Here is a 14,290-nt window from a genome sequence, read left to right on the forward strand (position 1 = left end):
TTTTAATTAATAATAAAAATCTTTTTTAAAAAAAATCATGAAAACACTGACTTACTAAAGAAGAAAATACATTATGACTCCCTAAGAAGAAAGGATTTCTCTGGGCCTATTCTTCCCCTTTACTAATCTCTGTTTTTTACACCAGACTAAAGAAGATTAGTCTACCAGAGACTAATCACTACCAGAGATTGGTGTAAAAAAACAGAGATTAAAACTGACCTTCCACGGGCCTGCTCTACCAAACCATCTTAGTAAAGTCAACTTCTTAGTTGAATTTGCTATACTATGTTTTTAAAAAATGCAATGACATCTATTCTATTATTAATGAGCATATCTGTAAGGTGTTTGCTAATCATTCTTATTTAAGATTTCTTTTCCCCTCAATAATCCTTAGACCAAATTTTGGTGACAAGGCACTAAAAAATATCTTCTTGGGGCAGCCCGGGTGGCTCAGCAGGTTAGCGTAGCCTTCAGCCCAGGGTATGATCCTGGAGACCCGGGATCGAGTCCCACATCGGGCTCCCTGCATGGAGCCTGCTCCTCCCTCTGCCTGTGTCTCTGCCTCTTTCTGTGTGTGTGTGTGTGTCTTTCATGAATAAATAAATAAAATCTTTAAAAAAAAAATCTCTTGTCCAGCCTTACGATCTGCTTAAGAAAACAATTTCCAATAACTCATGAGTTGTCAGTTACACTCCAGGGTATGCACAGCAGAGCTGGCTCTAGACTTTAGAGACCCCTAGTCCCAGACTCCAGGATGTTTAGAATTTAGAACCTCAGTGCCAAGCAGCTCTTTTCTACAAATCCCTTACTACTTCTTACAACTACAACATTCCAAAATTGCTCAGCTCTCTTTCCCTATTTTTTATGCTGCCTACTCTCACTGAATATCTCCAGCTTACACCTTCCTAGGTCCTCCCAAAGACAATGCTCAGGCAGAGACAACTATGTGAACCTTTCTAAACAGGTAGGCCAAAGGCATATAAATAGATTTATAGAGAAATCTTTTAATACACTGTTCTTCTATGTCACACAAATCTGGACTAATAGATTCTAGTATTTGAAAAATGATTTATTCCATTTAGTAATCTAGAAGAAAACAAGAATTACACTAAGAAAAAAGTGGAGTCCATAGCAGCTTGACTCATCCCTTAAATCTCTATTTCACGTAACTGGCTGTAAAGAGAGAAAAACTGTACCCTAAGATAAGAAAATAAACAAACTTTCTTATTACATTAGGCACTGACCATGTTGATTGTTTCCATCATGGGAGAGGACTTGGCAGCACTGAGTCGAGCACTATCCATCGCAGCCTGAGGACACAAATTCACGTCACTCAGCATCAATTAAGAACCCACACACACACCCAAAATGGGGCTTTACTTCTAGAAGAAAAATTTTTTAATAATATATAAATAAAGCAAAGTCAAATATAAGTCCAAGTCTAACTTCTTTTGAACTGCAATTACCTATAGAGGCAGCACCTCACTGCAGGTGAGAAGTTCAGACAATAGTTAGAAATTAACACAGTATGGTGCTGTCATCGGCCTTCCTGAACCTCATGTTCTCCATCCACTAAATATGGAACAGGCTAAATAAATTTCCATCTAAGGTTTTGAAAAATTATATCTAAGCAATAAAAAAATACACTTATTGCTTTAACTTTGTAAAGAGTCTTCATTATATCTACAAAGGTATGTCAGTCTAACAATGGCGCTAGCAAGAGAGGCAAACTAACCATACATAGTAATGAGCAAAGGCTGGCCTAGAGAAGTGACTAGCTGAAGACTGCAAGTTTGGGCTAGACCTTGTTTCCTAATTCTGAGCACAGGTAAACACTTGTGGGAACCTAGGAAGGACAAGTCCATTGCTGAAAAGGAAAGAATGATGAATAAGAAGAAACAGCAACATGAGAGGCAAAGGGAAAGAGCCAGTTAAGCCAAAGTAAAAACCAAACAGCAAACTGAGAGAAAGCATTGGCAATGTACATGACAGAGGTGTGACAGTCCTAATAAACAGAGACCTACGTAAAAACATCAACAAGTACCAAAAGAGGCATGGAGTAAAACAGACCATTCACACAATGTAAGTGACTAACACAGTACGGTAAGACGATGGGCAGCACTAGTACCAGGAAGGTGCAAATCAGAACAATGAGATTCCTGCTTATCAGACTGATGCTATTCAACGCTGGCAAAGGGGTGGAGGAAACAGAAGAGGCACAACCCTTGATGGTGCATAATCTAACAAAAATCTGAAACTACCTCACTGTAGAATACTATTAAAAGGAATGGAACAGCTCTACCTACAGATATGATATACTGTTAATAACAAAAAGCAAATTGCAGAACATTCACAGTCTATTTTTAAACCAGTGTGTGTGTTTGGGTTTGTAGCCTAGGACTACACAGGAGTTTCAAAACAGACCTAGAAGACTGCTGATGGTGGGTACCTTCCAGAAATGATACCACACCAGTAGCGGAGAGGGGACTCCTAAGGTATTACTTTCTATCCTTCTGCATTATTTTTTCACAGTAAATGTTTCATCTACAATTTTTTAAAAGAACTTTGATCAGCTGAGGCAACTACAGTATATATGAAAAGCAGAATAATTCTGGACTCTGCTAAAGTCTAGATACAAATCCTCTTTACTTGTAGAGCAGGAGTGGTCTACTTTGAAAGCGTAAAACCAACCCCTAAAAAAATAAACAAATATGTACAAAAAACTGGAAATGCATTTTTGGAATGGAAGTGTTAGTTTTTATCCAATTCACAAAACAGGATGCAAACCTTCCTCATGCTCCCTCCTACCCCTAGAAAAATACACTTCACGTAGTCATGGGAGCCAAGTTATTTCAAGCATGGTGAAACTATCATTCGAGTCATGGCGTTTGTCTGAGGACACTGGAAAGCTTGTTCCGATGGAACCCAGTACCTTAGCAAGGCTTTTCCTCTTTGATACTCACCAAGATGTCTGTGCTACCAACTCACCTTTTCTTGGTCTGTAGCCCGAAGGCTCAAATAATTGAGAACCTGGGGTTCCAGTACACTTAGGGATTCCAACAGAGCTGGGATGAGTTTTGGTGCATGTGGTTTCAGCATGGCTCCTGCACTTTTGCTAATCTTCACAAGGGTGTTAATGCTACAGACACAGAGAACACAACTCCTAAGTCCTTCTGACAAAAGCTAGAAGCTCTACAAATCTAATCATGAGGACCTTTTGTAGTTTATTGTATTAGGAATACATTCACATGGATGCAATGTCTGGTCTTAGCGCTATTTTTTTCTTTACTTTGTATTATAGAAATTTTTGAGCATATGTGAAAGAAGAGAAAATCACAAATTAAATTCTATATATTCTCTACTCAGTTCAGCTATTTGCAACTTTTGACCAATTTTGTTTCATTTTATCTCCTCCATACATACAAGGACACTTCCCCCCTACACATCACATTATCTTGAAGTATCCCCTAACTAAACTTCAGTATATGCCACTAAGAGGTGAGAATTCTTTACTATAATCAAAATACCACTTTTATGCCTAGAAAATACTAATTTTTTTCATATAATCTGATATTCAAAATTCCTTGTTTCACAAATGTCTTCAAGAGTTGATTTGTTGGGGGTGCCTGGGTGGCTCAGTCAGTTAAGTGTCCAACTCTTAATTTTGGCTCAGGTCATGATATCTCGGGGTTGTGAAATTGAGCCCTGCATCAGGTTCCTCACTGGGCTTGAAGCTCACTTAAGATTCTCTCTCTCCCTCTCCATCTGCTCCCCCCTCAAAGAAAAAAATAATAATACGTTGGTTTGTTAGAATCGGATCCAGAATCCACCTACATATCACACATTGCAATTTACTGCATTTCTTAAATCCTTTTTAACAATGTCATCCCTCTTCTTTTTTCTCATAATTTATTTGTCCTCACTAACTATTCCAATGGTGTCATTTAACATGTTCCTCTCTTATACAGAACTTCAGGCTAAATCAGATTCAGGTTCAATTTTTTTTTTTAACATGAATTTTTTCTAGGTGGTGGTGTATATCATCACATTAGGATGCATGTAATGTTTGCTTATTCGTTTTTGTGCTATTAAGAATGATTAGTGAATTCAAGTTTGGTTGGCTTGACCATCCGTTTAAAGTTTCCCAACAACCTTTGAGCAGTGGATTTAGAAGCCACTAATGATCTTTACTTAATATTATTTTATGAAGAACAGCAAATCAGTAATATCCTTTTTATTATTCCTTTGCCTTTGTTATGTGAATTCTTAAAAAAAAAAAAAAAAAAAAAAAAAACCAAGGTGGCCCAGGTGGCTCAGTGGTTTAGCGCTGCCTTCATCCCAGGGCCTGATCCTGGAGACTCGGGATTGAGTCCCACATTGGGCTCCCTACATGGAGCCTGCTTCTCCCTCTGCCTGTGTCTCTGCCTCTGTGTGTGTGTGTGTGTGTGTGTGTGTGTGTGTGTGTGTGTCTCATGAATAAATAAATAAAATCCTTAAAAAAAATAAAAGTAAATTTAAAAATAAAAAATAAGAAAAAACAAAACAAAAACAACTTTTGGGGCACCTGGGTGACTCAGTCAATTGAGTAGCCAGCTCTTGGTTTCAGCTCAGTCATGATCTCAGGGTCCTGCGAACCAGCTCTGGACTCTGTATGAGTGGGGAGTCTGTTTTAGGATTCTCTCTTCTTCTGCCCCTCTCCCTGCTTGTAAGCTCTCTCCCTAAAATTAATTAATTTAAACAAAACACCTTTCCTCATCAACTATTAGTAGTAGTATGAAATAGTTACTATTAGTATGAAATACTGGTGGTACTACTAATTGACCTAATTTTAAGAGTGAAATAAAATGATGGATAAAATTCCTAGCTAGGACTCTAGTTTAAAAACAAACAAAAAATATAAACTAGAATCCCTCACTGTTGAATTTTACAAAATAGCCATATATGCCTAAACATGTAAGTGTATTTTTTTAATATTCCATTGTTGCAGGTGGTACAGTTTATTTTAAACTTAGTAACTGGTGAAATATTACTAAATGATAAAACTAATAATAAACCTCCCAAAGACCTGTGGCATAACAGAAAGATGTGCTTGCTGGGGGCAGAGGCTGATGGCACCACAACAACACACCTTACACAAAGTCAAGGCCGAACAGCAGGATGCGGTCCAAAGCAACGTCCCCATGATACTGTTTCTGTGAAAATGTTCTGCCTCAGAGCTTTTCACCAAATGCTCCTGAGTCACTTCAATGGATTCCCCTCAACTCATTCTCTCCATATTTCCAAGAATCTAACACTCAGAGAAACACCATTTCTGCTGAATGGCTAGGAACTAAGGAAATCCATTCATTTTATCAGCTGATTCAAACCTGAGAGCTCGAACTTCTGTGACAGGACTCATCATTCCTTTGTCCAAAAGGCAAGGTAGAAGGACAGCAATGGTTCTCTGGCCAGCTGCTCCTTTGGCAGGGTCACACATTTTCACACAAACCTGACATACACAGAGCATGGAAATTAGTAAAACTGACCTCTTCTTATCCAATAAAGCATTCATCAAACACAATACTTTCTACTTCCCACAGCCATAGAAAAGAATAAGTAAATCAACTTTCTATGACACTTCAGGGAAAAACAGAAAAAGCGTTCTCTGCCAATACCAGGGAATTGGATAATGCCTTCTACTATCTACAGTTTGGTCTTCTCATTTGTAAGACACGAAACGGTTGAAAATAAAGTGAGAAAATGTGTAATAAAGCACTCTGCAGAAGGATTAAGGTATTATCACCATCATTAACTTTGGGTGGCAGCATAACACAGTGATTAGGAACACAAATCAAGAATAAGAAACACCTGGATTTAAAATCTGTTTTTACTACTTACTAATGATGTAATCTATGGCATGTCATATAGTTAGAATGTAGAAGTCCCTGAAATACCACAAAATCAAGTTCAAGTAAAAAACTAGTTGTAAAAAGCTTGCCAACCCCATCTGCAAGGCAGATGAACACAAAACCACAGCAATAGTAAGAGGTGAGGTAGATGTGGCTTGAACTAAATGAGTAATGTGTTCTTCAGGGTCAAGTGAAAGTCATACTTTATGCAAAGGCCCAAAGAAGCTGACCATATAAAGAGACCAGACACGTACTATGCTAAAAATACTAGTATTCTAGCATAATGGCACCCAGTTCCCCATTCACTGTATGAACACTGAACCATAACATGAAACCCATTACTTCATGTTGCTGCAACTCAATGTCTATTTATATGAGAAAAAATAAGTCATTGCTGTCCTGATCACAGGACAAAACCCTGCCCCACTTCACTCCCAATATAAGATAAGAGTTTTCACCTTGCTCAGAGTTTTCAGAGCTAGTTCTGCAGCCTTCCGTACAGATTCCTAAAAATGAGGAAAGTATGGCATGATACCGATTACTTTTATTCCCATCCACCCCTCAATGTACATTTAAATGCCTCTGACTCTACACAGTTTAGTGAAAAAAAAATCCTACTTTCCATACCAGGTAAAAAAAATAGTGTTTTATTAGGTTCCCTGCCCATTAAGGAACATTTTATAATGGCAAATATTTTTTTAGATATGACCTATTTTGACCTTACGAAAATATGGCTATCAAGTATAATAGCTTAGAGTGGGTGGAATAGTTGGTTAAGTGTCCAACTCTTAGTTTTGGTTCAAGTCATGATCTCACAGTTCTGAGATCGAGCCCCACTTGGGGCTCTGAGCTCAGCACAGTATGCTTGGGACCCTTGCTCCCTCCCCCATGCCCCTCCTTTTCCTTTTCTCTAAAAAACTAAATCTTAAAAAAAAATTTAAAAAGCAATACAGTTTAGAAACGAAATGTATTATAAATGTAAATATATAAATATCTCTGTGAGGATTCCAAAAGACTTTTAAAACTTTCTAATAAAGAAAAAAAAAGTAAAATTAAAGTGCCTAATTCTGATGGTGAGATATCAAAATATCTAAAATTTAGATTGCCCAGGGAAAAAAAAAATCAAAAGACTTGGTCCCATTATTTGGGAATAACTGATCCAATTCATAAAACTCATCAGACAGAAGTTGTCTGGATCATTTCCAAACTGTTATCTGTCCTAATCAATAGCATCATGAAATCGCTAGTGAAAGAAAGGCTGTAGCGACCTTTAAGAAAAAGTGAATTCAGTTTAGATCTAAGGATACCCAACCTCACGAACACATCAAGAATGAAACTTTAGGAAAAAACTGTAGTCTCTTAAAATTGTCTAGAGAGTGAATTTTGAAACACCTCACATACATATTTCAACAATCCCAGTTAAAGTTATTCTATGAATGAAGGCAGACTTATGTCTATAATACCTTGATATCATCTTGTACCCGAAAAAGAGTTTCCCAAATTTCTGGAAGTTTATCAATGATGTCATCTAGGGGTCTTCCTCTCAATAAATCATTCAGTGCTAAACAGCTGAAAAATAAACAATTTGATTTTCAAGTTTATGATCAAGAAAGCTCAATCTTCTATGAAATATTCACACCAAATAAGAATATGGATTCTGCCTACATTTCCAGTTCTTGGCACCTCACTCCTGGAGAGCAACGCCCATTTTCTCCTTGGTGCCTTAAATGCACCACAGGTATATAGCATTTACACTCATCAAATGTCTGTGACCCACAGCTCTAACACGGCCTCTCAGAGAATACATCATTTTTTATTTACTGGTGTACCCCCACATAGCACACTGACAAGTATGTAACAGGCAATGAAAAAACTACATATAAATATAGAAAAAAATGATACCCTACAAAGTCATGACAGTATCTATCTTGATGTCTACTAACTTAACAAGTGATCTTTTATGTCATATAAATTAAGACAATTTACATTAACCACTGCCTAGAGTTGTTTTTTTTTTTTAGAATCTTAAAGATAACTGTCTAACCCAACTAAAAATATATTTTTTAGTAACGCTAATTTATTTCTTTTGCATAAAGTATAAAGCTTGGAAACTTGAAAAAAAAAAAAAAAAACCAGTTGCATTTGATTAGTCTTGTATTTCCAAAAACAGTACCTGGATTCTCGAACTCGCCACATATTGCTGGTAAGGTTCTTAACCAAATCTTGAAGAATTTCCTTCAAATATTTATCCACCTAATGAAAGAAAAGGATAACATTTAAAATGTGAGATTTGGGGGTGCCTGGGTGGCTCAGTTGGTTAGGTGTCTGTCTTCAGCTCAGGTCATAACCTCAGGACCACGGGGAGCCTGCTTCTCCCTTTGCCACTCCCCTCACTTGTGTGCTCTTTTGCTCTCTCAAATAAATAAATAATTTTTTTTTAAAATGTATCAGCAGTCAAGTTATTAATCTCTCAACTTTACTGACCATGTCTCTGTAGGTAATAGACTAAGCATCTCTAGACATCTTAGCCCACAAGTCTCTTCACACTCTGCTTGCTGACAGCTGCCAAAAAGATCATTCTAAAATGCAAACTGTATTCTCTTGTCTTCCTCAGTACATGAGAATAAAATCCAACCACCCAACATAGATAAAAAAAACCCGTTGTGATTGATCTAGCTCCAAAGTTATTATGTACGTTCTCGCCTTTATGCCTTCATATATACTACCTCTCCCTATAATCCCCTTCCATCTCTTGCTTGCCTGGCTAATTCCTACTTGTCCTTCAAGATTCAAATCAGCCATCACCTCTGCAGAGAAGACTGGCCTACTCTCCCCTGTGTTCCCACAGCACCTTCTTAAGCATGTCATATCAGAATGTACATAACCACTCTGCTCCATCACACTGAGACCTCAACCAAGGACAGGGATAGCATTTCACTTATCTTCACATCCCTGGTAACATGCAGTGTCTGGCACATCAAGAAGTATTACGACTGTTCAGAATGAAAGAGGATTGAATCTTTTAAAAGCCTGTTTCGTTTGAATACACATTTAACAATTTGGTAACAACAAATACCTTATGGTAGGCTCAGTTTTTACACTGATCTTGGGGCGCCTGGGTGATTAAGTTGGTTAAGCATCTGACTTTGGCTCTGGTCATGATCTCAGGGTCTTGGGATCGAGCCTCATCCGGCTCTGCACTCAACAGGGAGTCTGCTTCCCTCCCTCTCCTTACCCCTTACTATGCCTGCTTGTGACTTCTCACTCTCTCTCTTATAAATAAATAAAATCTTAAAAAAAAAAAAAAAAAAAAAACTTAAGGCTTTTCCACTTTTACTCTTGTAAGTAGGAAAAGTTTTGTGATCTTCACTTATATGGAAGAAAACCAAGACAGGAAAGTAAATAACCCACCTAAGATTTAACAATAGTGATCTCATCCATACCATCTCATCTCTCTAGTGAGACAGACTGATCTCATCTATCACCTTTCACTCATAAGGAGATGATACATCTCGAGAGCGTCGGCCTGTGCACTGGACTCAATCTGTAAAGCCAACTGGCCTATTAGATCTTGACTGACCCAGTGGTACCAAATACTCTCCTCCTAGAGCCTTCAAAGCTCAATTCTCAAATGCCTATCACCAGAACAGGAGCACACTCAACCTGACACCAAACTGAAGAAGTGGAAAAGGCCACATTATGGAGAGACTGCAAAGATAAGGTAAGGATCAATTTACTTAAAGTGAACTATGAAGCCACTAAAGGATTTTAACCCAAAATGGCACAATCCAATTTTTTTTTTATTTTTTTTATTTTTTTTTTTTTAATTTTTATTTATTTATGATAGTCACAGAGAGAGAGAGAGGCACAGAGACACAGGCAGAGGGAGAAGCAGGCTCCATGCACCGGGAGCCCGATGTGGGATTCGATCCCGGGTCTCCAGGATCGCGCCCTGGGCCAAAGGCAGGCGCCAAACCGCTGCGCCACCCAGGGATCCCCAATTTTTTTTTTTTTTAAATCACTCTTACTACTGATTAAATGAAGTAAGGCAAAGAGAAGAGAAAGATGACACACTGTTCACCAGGAAAGAATTACAGAAAGAAGCGAGTAGGTTCAAGAGATATTCTGGAAACAGAATCAACAGAATTTGCTACTAGATTCAATGGAAAGTAGGGACACAACAAACAAAATTCAAGATGACACCAAGTTTCCTGGCATGGGTAAATGGACAAACGCTGAGAAGAGAAGGGAAAGGCTGTTTTTTTTTTTAAGTCCTGTCCTGGACATGTTAAGTCTAATTAAGTCTAAGGCATTGTGAAACAACACCCAAGGGAAGATATCAAGCAGGCAGGTGGGTGTGCAAGTTAGGAACAAAAGTCATGTCTGAGCCAAAAGCATAAGAATGGAACCATCACAATTAAGATGACATTTATACCCACTGGAATGGATGAGCTCAAAAGATAACACTGAGACAGTAAAAGGTACTCAGAGGCAAGCCCTGAGAAATCCTAATACCTCAAAGTGGAATCAAGTATGAGAAGCAGCCAGATAAGAGAAAACCACATATGGTAATTGCCTGTTTCCTTGACTGTCTCAACAAAGTGATCTCCTTGAAGGCAGAACTATAACCTGGTCTCCACGGTCTTGATGGTAACCTATCGACTCAGTGTTCCAATTGTGTGAATACACTGCCACTTCCTTAGCCAGCCATCCCACGGACATTTAGATTATTTCTATTTTTGAGATTTTAATAAATGTTGCCACAAGCATCTTTGACATCTTAAAAGAAGGGAGAAAGCAAAGAATGAAAGCAAGCTTGTTTGTTTAAACAAGTAAGTATACAAAGTAAAAAGGACGATGAGCACTGGGTTTAAATCCCATGTGTAATTTTGGACAAGGGTTCACAGATACTCACCGTTGATTTGTCAGTGACCAATGCATTCCAAATACTTGTCATGGCCTGTCGAATCCCCAGGTTAGGATCAAACTGATAACGATAAAGACGAGGAACTAGCTGAGGCAGAAAAGGAGCCAGCTGTTCTCCAGCTCTGGTGGCAATCACATTAAAACCAAAAGCAGCACCCTAAAAAGGTAAGAAGATAAGTGACTCAGATACATCTACTGTGTTAAAATGTTAACATATTAAATATATGAAGATCACAAAGTTCTCTCTCCCAAACTTGTCCCTGAATAGAATCTGATATATTAGGTGTCCCAGCTTTACCATATAGTTTGATTTGAGTCTGGCTCTCTCTAATCCCAGGCTTCTGAAAACACACTGCGTTATCAGTTAGTTGCCACTCTCTGCCAAAGCAGCAGGCTTGATTTCAGAAGTAAAAAATAAAAACCGGGATCTCTGGGTGGCTTGGCGGTTTAGGGCCTGCCTTTGGCCCAGGGCATGATCCTGGAGACCAGGGATCGAGTCCCACGTCGGGCTCCCTGCGTGGAGCCTGCTTCTCCCTCTGCCTGTGTCTCTGCCTCTCTTTCTGAGTCTCTCATGAATAAATAAGTAAAATCTTTAAAAAAAATAAAAAATAAAAACCATCCAACTTACCTTCCTAGAGTTCCACATTGCATGATGGTTGGCTAAATTCATAAATTTATATACCAGATCTGGCTGACTAAGATCACTTGCCAGAGAACAGAGCTCCTTGTAAGTAGAGAGGCCTTGGCTTGGAAACAAACAAAAAAGCATACAATTATTATTTCTTTGCCCCCAACCTAGTCAAAGTTACATCATCAATATTACCAGAACATTTTAAAATTATGTTTGCAATCTTATCACCACAGAGGAAAAGAATGAGGTTGAGAGGAATATAAAAAGTCACCTAGTTCAATTATGGACAATGCCAAGTAAATGATCCAGAGGCCTCTGTGATTCTCATGAAGATGGAACCCTCACCATCTGGGAAGCAGCTCAGTAATTCATTACATTGTACATTAATTTCTCTCAGAATTAGGAGATCCCTTAAAGAAAATTCTTTTATTTTCTTTCTCTTTTTTTTTTTTTAAGTAAAGGGATAGAGGTTTATTTAGTAAAGATACAGAGAAAGCTCTTGGATATGAGAGGGGTCCCGACAGGGTTGCTCCCTTAAAGAAAATTCTAAGTCTTTTCTAAGTGACAGCACCCTGATTGTTTTTTAAGTTTTTATTTTAATTCCAGTTAGTTAACACAGTGTTATATTAGCTTCAGGTGTACAATACCATGATTCAACACTTCCATAAATCACACTCTGCACATCACAAGTGCCCTCCTTGATCCCCATCACCTATTTCACCCATTTCCCCCCCTCTGCCTCCTCTCTGGTAACCATCAATCTGTTCTCTATAGTTAAGGGTCTGTTTCTTGGTTTTCTTCTCTATTTTCCCCCATGATCATTTGTTTTGTTACTTAAATTCCACGTTAGTGAAATTATACAGAATTTGTCTCTGACTTATTTCACTTAGCATTATGCTCTACCTCCATTCATGTCATTGGAAATGGCAAAATTTCACTTTTATGATGGCTGAGTAATACTCCATTGAGTGTGTGTGTGTGTGTGTGTGTGTGTATCACTACTTCTTTATCCATTCATCTTATCTCAATGGACATTTGGGCTGCTTTCATATCTTGACTATAGAAACTAAGGCTACTGTAAACAAAAAGGTGCATGTATCCCTTTGAATTAGTATTTTTGTATTCCTTGGGTTAATACCCATAGTGTGATTACTTGATCATAGGGTAGTTTTATTTTTAACTTTTTTAGGAACCCCTATTCTGTTTTTCACAGTGATTGCATGAGATTGCATTCCCACTGACAGTATAAGAGGGGTTCTTTTTCTCCACATCCTTGCCAGCATCTGTTGTTTGTGTTGTTGATTTTAGCCATTCTGATGGGTGTGAGATGATATCTCATTATAGTTTTGATTTGCATTTCCCTGATGGTGAATGATGTTGAGCATCTTTTCAGATGTCTGTTGGCCATCTATATGTCTTCTTTGGAGAAATGTCTGTTCATGTCTTCTGCCCATCTCTTGACTGGATTATTTGTTCTTTGGGTGTTGAGTTTGATAAATTCTTTATATATGTTAGATACTAACCCTTGATCAGATATGTTATTTGCAAATATCTTCTCCCACTCTGTCAGGTGCCTTTTAGTTTTGCTGTTTCCTTTACTATGCAATAACATTTTATTTTGATGTAGTACCAATAGTTTATTTTTGGTTTTATTTCCCTTGCCTTAGGAGACAAATCTAGAAAGAAGTTGCTTTGGCCAATGTCAAGGAGCTTACTACCTATGCTCTCTTCCAGGATTTTTATGGTTTCAGGTCTCACATTTAGGTCTTTACTCCATTTTGACTTTATTTCTGTGTATGGTTTAAGAAAGTGGCCCAGTTTTTTTCTTTTACATGTAGCTTTCCAGTTTTCCTAACACCATTTGTTGAAGAGACTGTCTTTTTCCTATTGGATATTCTTTCCTGCTTTGTCAAAGATTAATTGACCATATACTTTCTGGATTTTCTATTCTGTTCCACTGATATATGTGTTTATTTTTGTGTCAGTACCACACTGGTTGATTACTACAACTTTGTAATATAGCTTGGAGTCTAGAATTGTGATCCCTCCAGCTTTGCTTTTCTTTTTCAAGATAGCTTTGGCTATTCAGGGATCTGCTGTGGTTCCACACAAATTGTAGGACTGCAGCACCCAATCTTGAGATCTCCTTTTGAGTTCTGTTAACTTTCCTCTGAACAAATAATATTTATTCAAATAGCCAATCATTTGTGTTAGTTATTCTGTAAAAGAAAACTCAAAAAAAGTCTATAGGGAGAGTAACTGGAACAAAAATAACTTTTGATGTGGAAACAGTGAGCTATGGGAGAAAGTCAAGGACAGAACAAATGGCTGCTTTCTGAGGTTTTAGATGACACTAAAGCAGGGCTCTGTGATGCCCCAGTAAGACCCAGTCAGCTTCACAGTTTGACCTGAGGGTTTTTAGAGGAAAAGCATTAGCATAAAACCACAATGGAATACTGATTAAAGGAGGGAGATAGGCTCCAGGAATTAATTTGAAATGGTAAATTGGTGGACCCCACAGTACCAAACAGAGTCCCCCACCCCACCCCCAAAAAACAAGGTGTAGTGGATGCCCAGGTGTGCTGCCAGATTGTCCCACAGGACTCAGCTGGCTGGAACCTACCAGAACTGCCCTCAGTTCAAGGTCAGGTCCTCCCCCAGGGCAGCCCATCACCAACAGCTAGTCATTAAAGAGATGTAAAGGCAAATGAGGGAACGCAAAGTTCTGGCCCCTCAAAGCAGGACAACTCTGAAGGGCCAACCCAGCCCAGTTCCAGAGGTCAGGGTCTTCTTAAGTGCTGGCGGCAGGTCAGTTCCTCATTGGGCCACAGGCCCTCTCCTGCCT

General features: G+C 38.4%; 1 protein-coding gene across 7 annotated transcripts in view; it reads right to left on the reverse strand.

Moving 5' to 3' along the window:
• ECPAS (Ecm29 proteasome adaptor and scaffold) overlaps positions 1–14,290 on the reverse strand; it is a 98,784-nt gene that overhangs the window by 13,634 nt on the left and 70,860 nt on the right. For all 7 annotated transcript variants that reach the window (XM_038553093.1, XM_038553098.1, XM_038553099.1 and 4 more), the window contains 8 exons: positions 11,443–11,560; positions 10,804–10,971; positions 8,062–8,141; positions 7,352–7,457; positions 6,347–6,394; positions 5,367–5,488; positions 2,989–3,139; positions 1,245–1,310 (listed from right to left, as the gene is read on the reverse strand). In XM_038553093.1, coding sequence (XP_038409021.1) covers positions 1,245–1,310; positions 2,989–3,139; positions 5,367–5,488; positions 6,347–6,394; positions 7,352–7,457; positions 8,062–8,141; positions 10,804–10,971; positions 11,443–11,560 — 859 coding nt within the window. The remainder of the gene's footprint in view (positions 1–1,244; positions 1,311–2,988; positions 3,140–5,366; positions 5,489–6,346; positions 6,395–7,351; positions 7,458–8,061; positions 8,142–10,803; positions 10,972–11,442; positions 11,561–14,290) is intronic.

Source organism: Canis lupus, chromosome 11 (genome assembly GCF_011100685.1).
Source record: "Canis lupus familiaris isolate Mischka breed German Shepherd chromosome 11, alternate assembly UU_Cfam_GSD_1.0, whole genome shotgun sequence".
NCBI classification, from domain to species: Eukaryota; Metazoa; Chordata; class Mammalia; order Carnivora; family Canidae; genus Canis; species Canis lupus.